Here is a 15,649-nt window from a genome sequence, read left to right on the forward strand (position 1 = left end):
ATCTGATTGCGCAAGTGCCCATATTTCAGATCCATATACAGCACGTGTTTTAGAGTGTGAGTTTGGTCCGACGAGAGGTGGACTTGCTTACTCAGTATCATCTGTTGGTCAACACTATTCTTCTCCTGATTTCAAAACTGATGTTATTAGTTTTGTTTATGGCGGTACCGAGGTATATATAATCGTTCACTACCACGAAGGTGTACTTCCACAGTTGGTCCGAGTCTACTGGACGTCTTGTCCGTTGATACCATCAATTTGATCTTCTCGCCATTTACTGTCAGTCCCACTCAGTCAATTCGTTCAAAGGTGGCTGTTACCAATTTTCGACCCATTATGGTCGATGTCGTCGGCGTAGGCAAGTAACATATGCAGTTTGGTATTGAAGGGCTCCGAGAGATCTTTTCCGACTTTAACTGCTGACCTTGTGTCACTCAAAGTTACCCTGCATAGCCGTATTAATTTTGCAGGATTGCCAAACGCAGGCATGACTTTAAATACCTCTGAACGGATGGGGCTGTCGAATGCGGCTTTATAGTCGACGAATAGGTGGAATTTGTCGATGTGTTTTTCGTGGGTCTTTTCTAGGATTTGGCGCCGAGTGGAAATCTGGTCAATGGTGGATTTGTCAGGTCTGAAGCCGCATTGGTATTGTCCAATAATGTCATTGACCATTGTTTTCTGCGGTTCACACAGTACGCTGGATATCACTTTATATGCGATGGGGAAGACACTTATTGCTCTGTAGTTGGCACATATCGTCTTGTCTCTTTTTTCCAATTATTTGTCATGCATTCATCTAGCCAAATTGTACTAATCAGCCCACGTTTTTTTAACAACCAATGAACACATTGTAGCAGTGAAAACCAGTGAGCGGAGCTGTATAGTCGGACGGGGCCGACCATACGATACCCTACACAACTTCCATGAAAATCTAACTTTCTGTCGTTCTATATACTGAGATTGGACAATATTTCGCGATATTCGCACACTTTTGACTAGCTAGAGGTCAGCAAATGTTACTAATAATCAGTATAGTACCTCTAATTACTTGTCCAAATTCCCTTCACCGTGGGTTGTGTTGTGATGTTCGGCTTTCGACTCGAAGAGTACAAATATTTAACTTGTCGGTCCACTTCATCCGAAAAATATTTTCTGATCATCACCTAACATTTTAGGCGCTGTCCTTGACCATAACTGGAACCTCATGAAACATTTCAAAGCGATCAGCGCTATATTTCAGCCCTCCAGTGTGGTAATATGTTACTAAATAATATATGAATACTTAAGCACCTGTAAATATTTAAGTGTAACTCCCGCATCCGAGTACCTACGACAATATAATTGGTATCAATTTAAAGGTCAACCACTCCTCTTGGATATACTATCAATTTCTCGGGTCTATGTCCTTCAATGGTAAATATATACGCTATAGAATACAAATTTTGTCATTTTTCACACAAAATTTAGGGTCTATTTAACCCGCTAAATATTGACCGATCTTTATCAAAACAGGCATGCTTGTTCTTTGGCCCGATCCCCTTCTCCATGCAAAAATTAGCGGTGTTTGGGCCATAATTGCGGCCTCTGGAGCGACCAGAAAAACCGACAAAAATAAAGTTTTTGGTCCATTTCATCCCCTAAATATTAACCGATCTTTTCCAAAAACAATAGGGGTCTTCATTGGCCAGAACCCATCCTACATGCAAAATTTCGTGAAGATTGGTCCATAACTGTGGCCTGTATCGTGTTTACAAATTAGGCCATCGCTTAGGCCATAAATGGAAACCAACCCCCAATCATCCTAATGAAACTACTTCAACATAAAACGCATATTAAAATTACATTTTAAACGTCAATAAATAATTTAAACGTAATAAATCTTTTTCTGTTTTGTGTGAAAATCTCAGGTTATTACACCATAATTTTTTAATGGGTAGCATATTACATCTAAAGAAACAGACGTACATTAAAACGTCGCCATATGTCAATGCAGTCTTTGTGTGGGTCAGTGTGTATCAGCCAACAAAACATGTCCATAAAATATTTTGCTAAATATTATGAGGCTATTAAGATTATTGTTATTCTGCAATAATAGTTTAATCTCTATAAATCTCAAAATGCACAAAATATCATCTCTTCATTCAATCGAGATTTCTTCATCATTCATCACGGGCAATTAAATCATTTAAAATAATTTAAGCTCATCCGATCACAATAGCCAGCAATAGCGATGCAATGGAATTTTCATTCCGACGATTTCATTTCATAAAAGAAATACTAAATAGTTTACAAAACGAATTGAAGAAATAATAAAAACCATTTATGATTGCCCAGATCAACAGCAACTTATTGGACAATGGATGGCGGCCGGACAAATGGCCAGAGAGAATATCAGTATCAATATCCGACTATCACGACCACGGAGCAGACTATGAACACTTGTCTCGACTATAGTATGTGGTGTGGGGAGATGGCGTGGTGTGGCATGGCGAGCTTCAATTTACAGCATCAATGCAATTAAAAATTAAAGATTTTTATATCGCCAAGAGAGGACCAGAGAGGAAGAAGAAGTAAAGAGGCAAAAAGAACGATTCTATGTAAGAACGTTTTTCTTTCGTGTCTTCTCATAGAGTACAAATTACGCCGTATGGCTGGCTAACTACTTGTCTTTCCAAGGTTATTGTTGCATGTGAATTGCAACAAGTTCTATTGGACATTAGAACGAACGACCGCTGACCGACCAACCGCTACCTCAACGAACGAACAAAAAAATCCATTTAGCATTGCAATTCTATGATCTGTCGCCACTGTCAATATTATGACCATGTAATTGGCCAAGAATTGAGCATTAGAACCATAGAACTTCTTATTGTCTAGCACTTGTAAAAAACTTGTAGACTTTGACAAAGAATGACGACGTCCACGACCAACACTTTGAACTTTCTACATAAAAATTAGCCGGCCGGCTAAAACAATTTACAAGAATGATTTGTAAGACAGGAAATTGAAAATCAACATTACTAATTTCTTTCTTTGTTTTCTTTTTTTAGCTTGGACACGGATAAATTTATTCTGATCAATGTAAGTATATTTTTTGTTATTAGCATAATTACAAAATTGGCATAATATGGGCGGCTATCATGTGATAGCCTATAACACCTACACCAGAATTTTAAAGAAAGAAATTTCTTTGTAAGTCAATCGGTAGCTAAGTACGAAAGAAATGCAATTTCGCAGATATACAGAACAACACCTGCGAATACGGAATACGAAACTGCATATTAATGACCAAGTCTAGCCGAATCAAGGCTGTAGAATCGATGTGGGGGAGAACTTTAATTATAGTATGGAATAATAATAATAATAATAATTGCCACTCCGACCATAATTTCTGTACACTACACACCAATAGTTTTTGGTAATAATTGGTTGATATTTAGGGAATTACAAATCTGAGTGCATCTGCAAATGTACTCAGATTTGAAGAGGCCTTCTTATAGAAAAGAAGAAGTCGTCTTATAGAAGTCTAATACATTTTCTTGTGAAAGACGCAAGAGACCAAGATGCCTTCTCAAAGAAGGTCTGAAGGCTTAGGGGAGTCTGTGGCACCTTCGGATTGGGACATATTCTGCAATGGCGTTTTCGATATGAAGCTCTCATTGTAAATCACTAGCTTTGATCCATAAGTATCGAATATCAAAATAAATAACTGTAGCACAGTTTGGAATCTCTAGCTAATAAGCTTATTATGGACGAGTTTTTGGATTTTAACAGATGTTTTTGTAATATTTCCACTCCATTTCATAAGTATTTTGTAAAAAAAAAAAAACAAAAAAAAAAAAAATTTTAAAATGTTATGGAACGTCGTTAATTACAATGTCTAGTCTTATAAAAGTAATTACAAATATAATGTTTTTAGAGGATTGATAGAAAAATATGAGTTAAACTATAGAAAGTAACTTTTGGGATAGATTTGGCATTTTAAGTGGCGTACATTCGGCCATATAAGGGGTTGTCTTTATAAATAATCCTTAAAAGCCTTGAGAAGTCCGCCGCTAGAAAATATAGCCTTAAAATTCAAACATTGAGTCGCATATTAAAAATAAAATAGAAGCTTTACAGGATCTGAATTCCATCCGGACTGATAGCAATGATAATTGCCAGGCTATGCCTATGGGTGCCGAATGTGCCCCGTCAAATGTCGAAGCTACCCCCAGTTAGGGGAGAATTTGACTTTTTTGACAAAACTGTAAAAATATTTAAGGAAACCCCCCCATTCTCGATTTTAATTTTTCAAGATTTTCAATGGGCTGGTAAATCAATACCAATGCTTGTTAAGGTTTGTAACTTTACACACATATAATTGAAGATTTAAAATAGAAGAAAAATAATTTACAAAAAATTTTTGTTGTTGTTTTTTGTAATTAAAGAAAATTTCTTATTTTTGATGGCGGGCACGATAACTCCTCACTGGAACATCGGAAGCCGAAAATTCCAACGGTGTTAGAAAGAGTACATGTCTGGCTCTCGTATGAGCTAGGATTATTGACTTCGCTGTAAAATTAAGAAAATGGTGGACCTTTGAAAAAATATTTTTGGAAAATCGCCGATTTTTTTACCAAAACCCAAGTTAAAAAATAAGGAAGATCTTCACAGATTGGCTTTATCCTAGTTCATACGATAGCTATACACTCACAGAGAAACGTGTAAAAATTCGATTGGGTTATTAGTTTTTGAGTTATCGTGCCCGCCATTCGCAAAAAATAGAGAAAAACGCGTCACGTGATGGTGACACAATATAGGCTATATCTTCAAGAGTTCTTGAGATTTTCATTTGAAATGTTGTAGGCACATTCTATAATTATATCAACAAAATGTTTGACCCCGAGAATGGGGGGTCCCCTTAACTAATAATTATTATACCCTACACAACTATGTTGTCAGGGTATTATAAATGAATTTTTTGTCGGTTTTTCTGGTCGCTTCAGAGGTCGTAATTATGGCCCGAACATCGTGAATTTTACATGGAGAGAAGGGGATCGGTCCAAAGAATAAACATGCCTTTTTTGATAAAGATCGGTCAATATTTAGCGGGTCAAATGGACCTTGACTTCTGTGTGAAAAATTACAAAATTTGGTTCTATGGCGTATATATTTACTCCTAAAGGACATAGACCCGAGAAGTTGATAGTATATCCAAGAGGAGTGGCTGACCATTAAATTGATACCAATTATATTGTTGTATGTTCTCGGATGTGGGAGTTACACTTAAATATTTACCGTTGCTTATGTACTCAGATATTATTTAGTAACCCATTACCACGCTAGAGGGCGGATATATAGCACTGATCGCTTTGAAATGTTCCATGAGGTACCAGTTATGGTCAAGGACAACGCCTAAAATTTTCGGTTATGATCAGATTATAATTATGGAATGAAGTGGACCGAATACATAATTTTTTTGTGATTTTTTCGAGTTGATGCCAATGATAAGCCGAACATCACAACACAACCCACGGTGAAGTGAATCTAGACAATTAATTAGAAGAGCTGTATTGAATATTACAAATATTCGGAAAATATGCCAGTGTAAGAAAAATTTGCTGTTGACCTCTAATCGGCCTAGAGGGAGCAAGTATCACGAAATATCGCCCAGGCTCGGAATATACATTCGCAAAAAGTTAGAGTTCCGTGGTAGTTGTGTAGGGTATCGTATGGTCGGCCCCGTCCGACTATACTGCTCCTCTCACTGGTTTATCAAATGTTGTTGGTACTAGTTTTTGTAATTAAGTATCAGAGGATAATAACCAGCCATTATATTTTTATATCTGTTGAATAAGTACAGAGATATTGAGGCCTAAAAGAGTGCCGAATGTGCTCCAGTCTCCCCTACCTACAAAATGCAATCTTATAATAGACCAACATATCTTATAGAATACCACAGGGACCTCTTATAGAGCATCACAAAATCTTCGTTAATTATCATATAGAAAGCCAAATGTTATTCTTATGTAAGGCTGGGAAGGTCTTCAATAGGTCTTCTTATAGAAGATAAATATTTATTATTATCATAGACCTACTTGTCTTTTTATAGTAAATCAGTAGTTAAAGAATAGAATATAAAATATATAATTATAGAAGATTCATATTTATACTCTCCCCAAGAATTTGTAAAACCGCGAAATATTAGTCCTAGACCCGTTTTTTAGTATATGTGTTTCCGTCCGTCTGTCCACTATAATTTGTCGTGCCATAGTTATATACCAATCGTCCCGTATTGCATGTACAGGGTTGCCCATATTCGACAGACCCATCTGGCAACGCCATAACTTTTGACAGAGATGTCACATCGCTTAAAAAACTCAACGTGGTTTTTAAACATTAAAAAATGTGAGATGTGCGCCTTCTAAGAACACCATTAAGCGTTTATACGAAAAATTTTCGACTGGTAAGGCTCTTTCTAGTCCGAAGAGGGCATATAAAAGTCGACCATGGCGATCGGCCGAGAATATCGCTGCCGTACGAGCCAGTGTTGAGAGGTCCCCAAGAACATCCCAAAACCGCCGTTCTCAGCAGTTGGGCATGGCTCGGACCACTTTACAACGGATTATTCGCATTTATTTGCATTTGTTCCCGTACAAAATTGAATTGACGTAAAGAATGTTGCCTGCGGACAAGCCTCGTCGATTGGAATGGGCCCAAAGAGTCATCGAAATGACCGAAGATGACGAGCAATTTTGGAACAAAATTATCATGTCCGATGAAGCCCATTTCACATTGAATGGCACCGTAAATAAGCAAAATTGCCGTTTTTACGCCACTGAAAATCCTCAGGAGATTCAAGAAGTGCCTCTTCATGACGATAAAGTCACAGTTTGGTGCGGCGTTAGTGCGAAAACGGTCATTGGGCCGTTTTTCTTCCAAAATGGAAATGGTCATGCAGTTACCATCAGGAGCGTTATTGCGACATGATGACCAATTTTGTGATGCCAATTATTCGTCGAAAGCGTATGAGGCAGTTCTGGTTTCAACAAGACGGCGCTCTACCGCACTCAAGTCGCATAACAATCGATTTTCTGAAGAATTTGTTTCCGGGCCGTTTGATGTCGAAAAGTGGTGATTTGGACTGGCCACCGCGTTCGCCAGATTTGACGCCGCCTGACTTCTTTTTGTGGGGATATTTGAAGTCAAAGGTTTACGTTAACAAGCCAAGGACCGTAGAAGAGCTCAAGGACAACATTCGTGAAGAAATAGCCGCTATTCCGGCCGAAATGTTGGCAAAAACGATGGAAATGCAGCAAAAAGGGCACAATACGTTATCAACGCCAGAGGCGGACATTTGATGTAAACAAATCTACTTGGAAAATAAATTAAATGATTAACATTGCCAACCGCCAAATTTTTATTTTTTTCTTTGATTTAAAAAAAAAAAAAAAAAACTTGGGTCCGTCGAATATGGGAAACCCTGTAGGTTCGATATAGCCAAGGAATAAGCATTTTCATGACAATCGGTCAATGTTTAGCAGGTCAAATGAACACAGATTTTTATATATATTTATACACAAAAGGGCATAGACTGCAACATTTGACAGTAAAGGTAAATGGGATAAAATGGGTCGAAAGTTTTAGTTTTGTCTCATTTTTAGTTGCTTTAGAAGCCACAATTATAAACAGAAAATTACAAATACGTTATGGTAGAAAAGAATCTGGCCAACTAATTGTAATAGTTGGAATAATGATTGGTCAATATTAAGCGGTTCACATGAACCACGACTTTTGTGTGTAAAACAGGCTAAGAAGAGGTGCTTTTAACATCTATTCGATCAAGAGAGTGCAAATATCGCATATTACTCAGGTTCGCAATATAGATCCCCAGAACGTTAGATGTCAGTGATATTCACGACTATCACCGTCTGACTATTCCACTCCGCTCACTGGTTTTTCTTATAGAAGTCCACTGGACCTTCTTAATGGATCGTATATAAGATCGATAGGTCTTAAGTCAATAGACTTATAAAATACCAATAGATATTCTAATAAAATACCACATACAGACTTGATATGTTTTTAATCCTTTTCATATATTCCATAATCAAATCACGAAGTGGCTGTCCGTCAAAGTAGTGGTCGTATTAATGATCCGATGTAGATGACATTTTGTACGCTCATTTATTTGGCTAAAGGACAATTCTCATGATTTAAGACGAAATTTGGCATAGCGTACCCATTTGAGTTCAGAATGACATACAGTAAAAACTCGTTAATCCGGATAATTGATTGCAGACCCAAATCCGGATTACCGAGATTTCCGGATTATCGAGTTTTTTCCAAATGTTTTAAATATGTATTAAATTAGTGTTATTTTAAATAGTTTTTGGTTTTAATAAAAAATAACTTCATTTCAAAACTATAATAAGTACAGGCAAATTAAATATATATTTCAAAGTTAACATAAGTCGGTATTAATTTTTTTGGCATAGTAATCAAGTACAGTTGTTTGCCTCGAATTAGATATACATTTTTCTAATGCCTGTTTCCGCAATTCATGAAGAACAAAAACTTTTTCTATGCCTACATTATTTTCTTCAGCCCATTTTATTGACGTTTCTTAACTTTGAACAGCATCTTTTCTTCATCCTCTGAAGAAATTTGAATACATATCTGACACTGTCGAGTTATTATCGTTAATCCATGCCTCAACTTCTTCGTTGTTAATGTTTATTTGAAACGAGTTTTTAATTAGTTGTGATATAAAGGTCGTATTGGTCTCCTCAATATTTTCATCAGAGTTATGTCTTTCCTGCAGCACAGACAACGGCAAATTATCTTCAGAATCCCATTCTTCCTTGAGCAGATTTTTCCAGCTGGATCTTAGTAACCTCTCACTCACTTTCTCCCAAGAGTTTTTTTTAGCAAAATGCAGCACATTTTAATATTGAAATTCTTCAAAAATTGCGTGTAATCTTCGTTATCAGCATTTATCATTTCACACAACAGCGACTTTTTATAGTACATTTTTGTCACTCTTATTGGATTTTGATCCATTGGTTGTACAAGGCTTGTCGTGTTTGGTGGCAGAAAAACGGTTTTATGATTCCCACATGCTGAAACAAGTGTTTCATTTGCTACGACTTCAATAAAAAAGCAATATATATAATGTTTGAACACAATCCGGATTATCAAGTTGCAAACAATCCGGATTGTAGGATACGCAATGAATTGTGAAATGCAGTCCGGATTACCGAATAGTCCGGATTATCGAGTTTATACTGTATGTTATGTTTCGTTGAAATCGGTTCAGATTTAGATATAGCTTCCATATATAATTTCGCCCGAATTTATGTAAATGGTGCATCAAAGACCCTGCATTTTTCCATATATACGATATAGCATATTGTATTGAATATAGAATGACGTGTATTATGTTTTGTTGAAATCAGTTTAGATTTACAAGGGTATCATATAGTCGGTTCCTTCAAATTTTTGATTTTTTTTACTGGCATTAAGTCTTGACATTTTTAGAATGCCCAATTTCTATTAACGACGGAGAATGGGCGACTTCTCCCAACTGTAAGATTTTTTGCAGTAAATTTTAATACATTGAAGGTATTGTTGGAACTAGGAGAGTCGTTCTATTTTTTATAATGGCATAGTTTATACTTGCAAAAATTTTTAAGAATCCATATACTGGGTAATTCGAAATAACATCTCTTGGCTGTGATATGCATCTCAAAACATTACTAATAAGAAAACTAAGCCATATAGAAGGACGTAATCGACCAATCATAGAATCATAGAACTTTAATTTTCTGCAGAGCCAAATCTCGAGTCTGTAGATTTTTTACATTTCTTCAAATATTCGGAATTTCAAGACTATCTACACTTTCAAATCTTTTCGCGCACTTCGGTACTAATTTCCAAGACCATAAACCGATCTCAAACCAACATACAATTGGCACAGTTCACTTATTTGGCCCAAAGACGAACCCTATTGAAATTGGAGAAAATCGGTTCAGATTTAGATATAGCTCCCATATATAGTTTCGTCCGATTTAATGTAAACGGTCCCTATATATCTTTCGATTTACACGAAATTTGTGTGTCAAGTTTCCTGAAAATCGGTTCAGATTTGGATATAGCTCCCATATATATATTTTCGTCCGATTTAATGTAAATGGTGCACCAAAGTCCCTATATATCCTTCGATTTGCACGAAATTCGTACTTAATTAAGACTAGAATAATATGTTTAATGAAAATCGGCTCAGATTTAGATATAGCACCCATATATATTTTCGGTGCTATGTTACAATTTTGGTGTAAAACAAGAAACAAAAAGTTTAAACAAATAAAATCGGATGACATGAATTAAGCATAGTGTTGTATGAACGGGTTAATTCATGTACGTAATTCTGAGAGCGAACTACGTTGTTCGAATGCTCATCAGAACATGGCATTATATATAACTAATATAACATGAACTAATTTATTTATTTTAATTTATTTCAGGACACTGTACTGCCAGAGGCAATTAAATTTTGGGAACAAGCGTTAATGGTGCGACAAACAAAGGGACCTATAAGATTAAATAGGTAAGGATCTTTGAAATAAGTAAAATTTCGAAAGATCGTCCTAGATACATTACACATAAAATTCCTAATTATCACCTTTCTCTCTTAAATATATTAAATGACGCTAATCACATCTATCTACCTCTTCTACAGAAAATGCAACAGCACACAAATCTATGTTAAAAATGGTCAAACCCACTGTATAGACAACTGCCGGCCGGTGACCATGTGTGGTGAAGTTCAAGTACCCGAAGATCATTTGGATGTAAGTTGAAAACAAACGAAAATAATAATAGTCATTAAATACAAAAAACTCATAAACATTAATCGTTTCTTCGTCTCTTTCAAAGGTTTGTCGCGTCTGTAATGCCACTGGACAAAATTGTCGTGTCGATGATTCGACACAAGCCGGTGATGGTATTGAAAATACCGATTTTGTATTTTACGTCTCGGCACGGCAAACAGAACGTTGTCACAAGGGATTGACAGTGGCCTACGCTGCCCATTGCCAACAAGAGGCTACCCTAGATCGTCCAATTGCCGGTCATGCCAATCTTTGCCCCGACAGTATTAGTACAAAACCTCAGGAATTGCATACACTGATATCGACAGTGAAACATGAAATACTTCATGCTCTGGGTTTCTCGGTTAGTTTGTTTGCATTTTTCCGTGATGATGATGGTAATCCGAGAACGCCAAGAAATCCGGACACGGGGAAACCGCATTTAAATGAAGAGTATGTATTAACATTTTTAAAGTTATTTTATAATTTTATTTATGTAAAATTTGTTTTACTTTGCAGTCTCCAAATCCATCAATGGAGTAACACAACGATACGCAAAATAACACGTACGAATTGGTCGGTCCGTGGTGGTCATGTGAATAAAACCATTGATATGATGGTTACGCCACGTGTTGTTGCCGAAGTCCGTAAACATTTCAATTGTGATAAATTGGAGGGTGCCGAATTGGAGGATCAAGGTGGTGAGGGTACCGCCTTGACTCACTGGGAGAAACGTATTTTGGAGGTAAGTACGAAGTGGTTTGGTTTTCATGAGAACATAAATGTTGCCGCCTACTTAGCTTTTACGCAATTTCCAAACGTTGAACAAATGTATGTGTACACCAGGGAAGAAATTGTAGGTGTCGAGAAAACCAATATGAGAAAAACATATTTATAATGTACGTTTTAGACTCCGAGTATGGAGCTCGACTCCGGAACCTTGAATTTATCAAATGTCGAACATTCGAATATTGAATATTCGATTAAACTTCAGTTATTTCGTTATAATTTCAATATAAATTCAAATGAAGAAAAATCTGTCATATTTCCATGAAGTACGCGGCTCAGAGTTTTCAAAATTATCGCAGCTTTTAAAGAAGTTCAATATGGTTCTGTTTCTAACACCAAGTTAAAAATCGGCGACCCTTTGCAGGTTGTGGGTTTGTTGCTCAATTCGAGACATGGTTATGAACCATGCCATTATTTCGCACCAAATAGGAATTGAGGTCTGGAGCATATGATCTTCTGCACCTAATAATACACACTCAGTGTGAATACTATTCAATCCTTATTGCTTACCCTGTTGATACCCTCTTTTTTTTACCTACCTCTGGATGACTATGGGTGGTAGATACCCATCCTTCTAGCTTACTTTGTTGATACAGATACCCTCTTTTTTACTTCTGGACCTCTCCAGAGTTCTTTTCTAATCTTGTTTTGCTTCTAACTCCAAGTTGAAAAGGTCACAGTTGTGTCCAAAGTGAAGATGGGGTTAGGTGAATAGGTTTGGCTGAGCAGAGTAAGCGTGTCATGTGCACCATTACACACTCCGAGCAGATATTATCCACCGTGTCCTCAATTAGTGTTCAATTGAGTCGGCTACACCACCATCGGCTCAGTTATGTTAAAACCACTCTAGTTTTGTCGCGGTAGATGTTTCTATCGGTGCCGAGTTTTCTTAGAGGATTATTCTCGAATAGCTTTCTCACTCAATCAACCCTGCTTGATAGGCCTGTGTTGCCAAGAAATTAGTGGTCTAATTCATGACCGTATGTCTATGTCCGGTAAACTGTGGGAATCTGCCTTATCGTGGTGGCTAATGAAATGAAACGTGAGATTTAGAACCACCCCATATTTCTTTGGATCAAATCCGTTTCAGAATCCAAGGAAGTACCTTCCATCGGTACATTCCTTCTGCTACCTTACTCAAAATGGGTCAACATTTTAATAACAATGGTATGGAATGTCCGATTTGATGCCACATATGTACATCGTAATATTTCTTTCAAACTTAATGCAAGTTGGAACTCATCGATCCATCCCTTCTAGTACATCCCCCACAAAGGGTCAACATTTTGAAAACTTGTAAATCTCTTACGGATCGGACCGAATATGCAATTTCATCCAAATTTTACATATGGTAATATATTTACTTTTCATAGATCATGCTTAGAAATTGGACATATTGTTCCACTCTTTCTGGTACCTTCCACACAAAGTGCAAATATTTTGAAAATTTGTTAATCCAACATCAAATTAATGGAATGTCTGATTTTATCCAAACTTTGTAAATCGTAACATATTTCCAAACCTACCTTTAATCCTAAGATGGGTCTATAGGGCAACATCTTCTTCTCCCCAAAGTTGGGCAACTCTTTGATAAAGACATATACCTTATAAAAACCTGTGTTTTATTCCGGAGACATCCTCAACCTACATAAACTGTTTTCTTGCTCCACTTCTGAAATGCGCAGCACTTGTTTCGAATTTTCTCCTCAATCGTCACAAAACATTTTCCTTACACCGGTGTCCTTAGTTTTGGGAAGAGGCAAAAGTCAATCGGTGCTAATTCCGTTGAATACGGTGGTTCCTGATTCAAGGCAGTATTCCTTATTGACCATATGACCCTGTGGGACCCCGTCGTTAATTGTGAAATTAGTTCTGTCATCTTTCCTTCATTGTGAGTGTCGTGAGTGCCACAGAAATGTTTCAATTCTTCAGGTGGTCTAGTCAGTCTCTCTTTCCAAGCTCATTGACCAATACCATTGCCGCTGCTGAGAAGTTTGGCCTTGCTTCGGGTATTAGTCCTGCAGGTGTATAGAAAGTGACAGGACTACGAATTTTTTGAAAATACCTAAAATTGATTATTTGGGTTCCGTAAATGTGGGGTTATATCAAAAATGATTATATTACATTGTCTGCCGAATGGTAACTTATCCTCTAAAGACCCGAAATGCATGCTTATAACCATAACAGTGGGAAATGCTCATAGGACAATCAAAATGTATCTTTCAAAACATGACGGAGGATATAAAAATCAACAGAAACGTAGAGGACGCCAATTAGCAAAGAAACTATTTCGGTGTCATCCTAAATAGGACCTTAAACTGAAGCTTAAAAGATTTATTTTCCTGTAATTCATAATAGCCCAATTTGGTCAAATTAGTCGACGTCTACTAATTTATAAACATAATAACTTTAAACCTGATTTATATATTTTTATCAACATAATCTTCGTATTCTTGTATTTCAGAATGAGGCTATGACTGGTACCCATACCCAATCACCAGTATTTTCACGCATTACCCTAGCATTAATGGAAGATTCGGGATGGTATCGTGCAAACTACAGTATGGGAAGTCCGCTGTCATGGGGTCGTGGTTTGGGCTGTAATTTTGTTATGCGGAGCTGTAAGGATTGGATACAATTAAATAATGCCAGGTAATATCGATATACCCATTTTATTTTGAATTTACCCATTTAAACTTGTTCTTGCTATATACAGAGGGCGCTCAATACATCCATTCTGCTCAAAAGTCAAACAAGATCCTTTACAAACTGAGTGTACAGATGATCGAAACTCGGTGGCATTGTGTAATTTGATACGACACAATTATGAGTTGCCGGAAAAGTATCAGGTGAGTAAAACAAAATTGTTTAAGATATAGGAGATTGTTCCAGGACTATCTTAACACAAAATATCATTTGTATCCCAAACAAACCACAAACACTGCTTTAATATATTACTAAAATTGTTTTGTATTTTTATATCATAGAATTTTGATAGCATTAGCAACATAAAAGATGGCGATGAAGTATATTATGGTGGCTCTGTGGCCTTGGCCGATCATTGTCCTTATATACAAGAGTTTACATGGCGCAATAAGAATATTACAATACGTGGTTCCCACTGTCATTTTGTGGAAAATAATCCAAGTGAGTTATGCGTAACAGAAATGTATTTTAAAAACTATACTAATTTCCATTTTTAATTTCCCTTTTACAGAAGCGGAAAAGAACTACGCCCTCGAAAGCTATGGCCAGGGATCGAAATGTTTCGATCACGGCGATGCTATGTGGGAAGAACGCAATTGCCATCACACACGTGAATGGCAACATTGGGGCTCGGGTTGCTATCGCTACAATTGCAGCGAAGGTCGTCTACACATTTTCGTTGGAAATTACAGTTACACCTGTTATTTCCCCGGGCAAAAACTATCGATAAGTATATCGGCTAATGATTGGTTACACCGCGGAGCACTCATATGTCCTTCATGTGAAGAAATGTGTGGTGAATATTTTGGTGCCCGCGATGAAGAATGTCGTTTGAGAGAGGAAGCTCCACCGCTAAATAAATATCCTCGAGATTATCTACAATGTGGTGCCAGTGCATTGAATGCTCTCAATTGGTACCATCAGCCAATTGTTGTAGTTATAGTTTCTATAGCAATTGTCGTGGTGACGGATAGGCGACGATAGGTTCGGACGACAATAGAGTATAGATAACGTAGTACATAGTTAGCTGGTTATGTATAGGTTAGTACAAATGTACATATTACATTTTAGGATTTGATTGTCATTTAAGGTTAGTTAGTAGATAAATACAATATATGTATGTGTATATTATCTGTATGTGTGAGTGTATCTATTTTTTATTATTTAATTGTATTTCTTTAGGAAATATGTGTGTATTTTTTGTTTTTGTGATTAGCGTTTAGATTTTTGAATTATTATCGTAAGTAATGGATTTTTTTTTATATTTTTTATTTTAATTTATCAATTGTCGATTTATA

General features: G+C 36.7%; 1 protein-coding gene across 1 annotated transcript in view; it reads left to right on the forward strand.

Moving 5' to 3' along the window:
- The window catches only part of LOC133334749 (leishmanolysin-like peptidase), a 60,554-nt gene extending 45,219 nt beyond the window's left edge, over positions 1 to 15,335 (forward strand). Inside the window, exons 3-11 of the mRNA XM_061543077.1 lie at positions 3,054 to 3,084; positions 10,512 to 10,594; positions 10,727 to 10,838; positions 10,924 to 11,309; positions 11,376 to 11,601; positions 14,110 to 14,297; positions 14,362 to 14,494; positions 14,633 to 14,792; positions 14,863 to 15,335. Of these exons, the coding sequence (XP_061399061.1) occupies positions 3,054 to 3,084; positions 10,512 to 10,594; positions 10,727 to 10,838; positions 10,924 to 11,309; positions 11,376 to 11,601; positions 14,110 to 14,297; positions 14,362 to 14,494; positions 14,633 to 14,792; positions 14,863 to 15,335 (1,792 nt within the window). The remainder of the gene's footprint in view (positions 1 to 3,053; positions 3,085 to 10,511; positions 10,595 to 10,726; positions 10,839 to 10,923; positions 11,310 to 11,375; positions 11,602 to 14,109; positions 14,298 to 14,361; positions 14,495 to 14,632; positions 14,793 to 14,862) is intronic.
- The last annotated feature ends 314 nt before the right edge of the window (positions 15,336 to 15,649 follow it).

Source organism: Musca vetustissima, unplaced genomic scaffold (assembly GCF_032173495.1).
Source record: "Musca vetustissima isolate MV318-11 ecotype Yass unplaced genomic scaffold, APGP_CSIRO_Mvet_v1 utg25722, whole genome shotgun sequence".
NCBI classification, from domain to species: Eukaryota; Metazoa; Arthropoda; class Insecta; order Diptera; family Muscidae; genus Musca; species Musca vetustissima.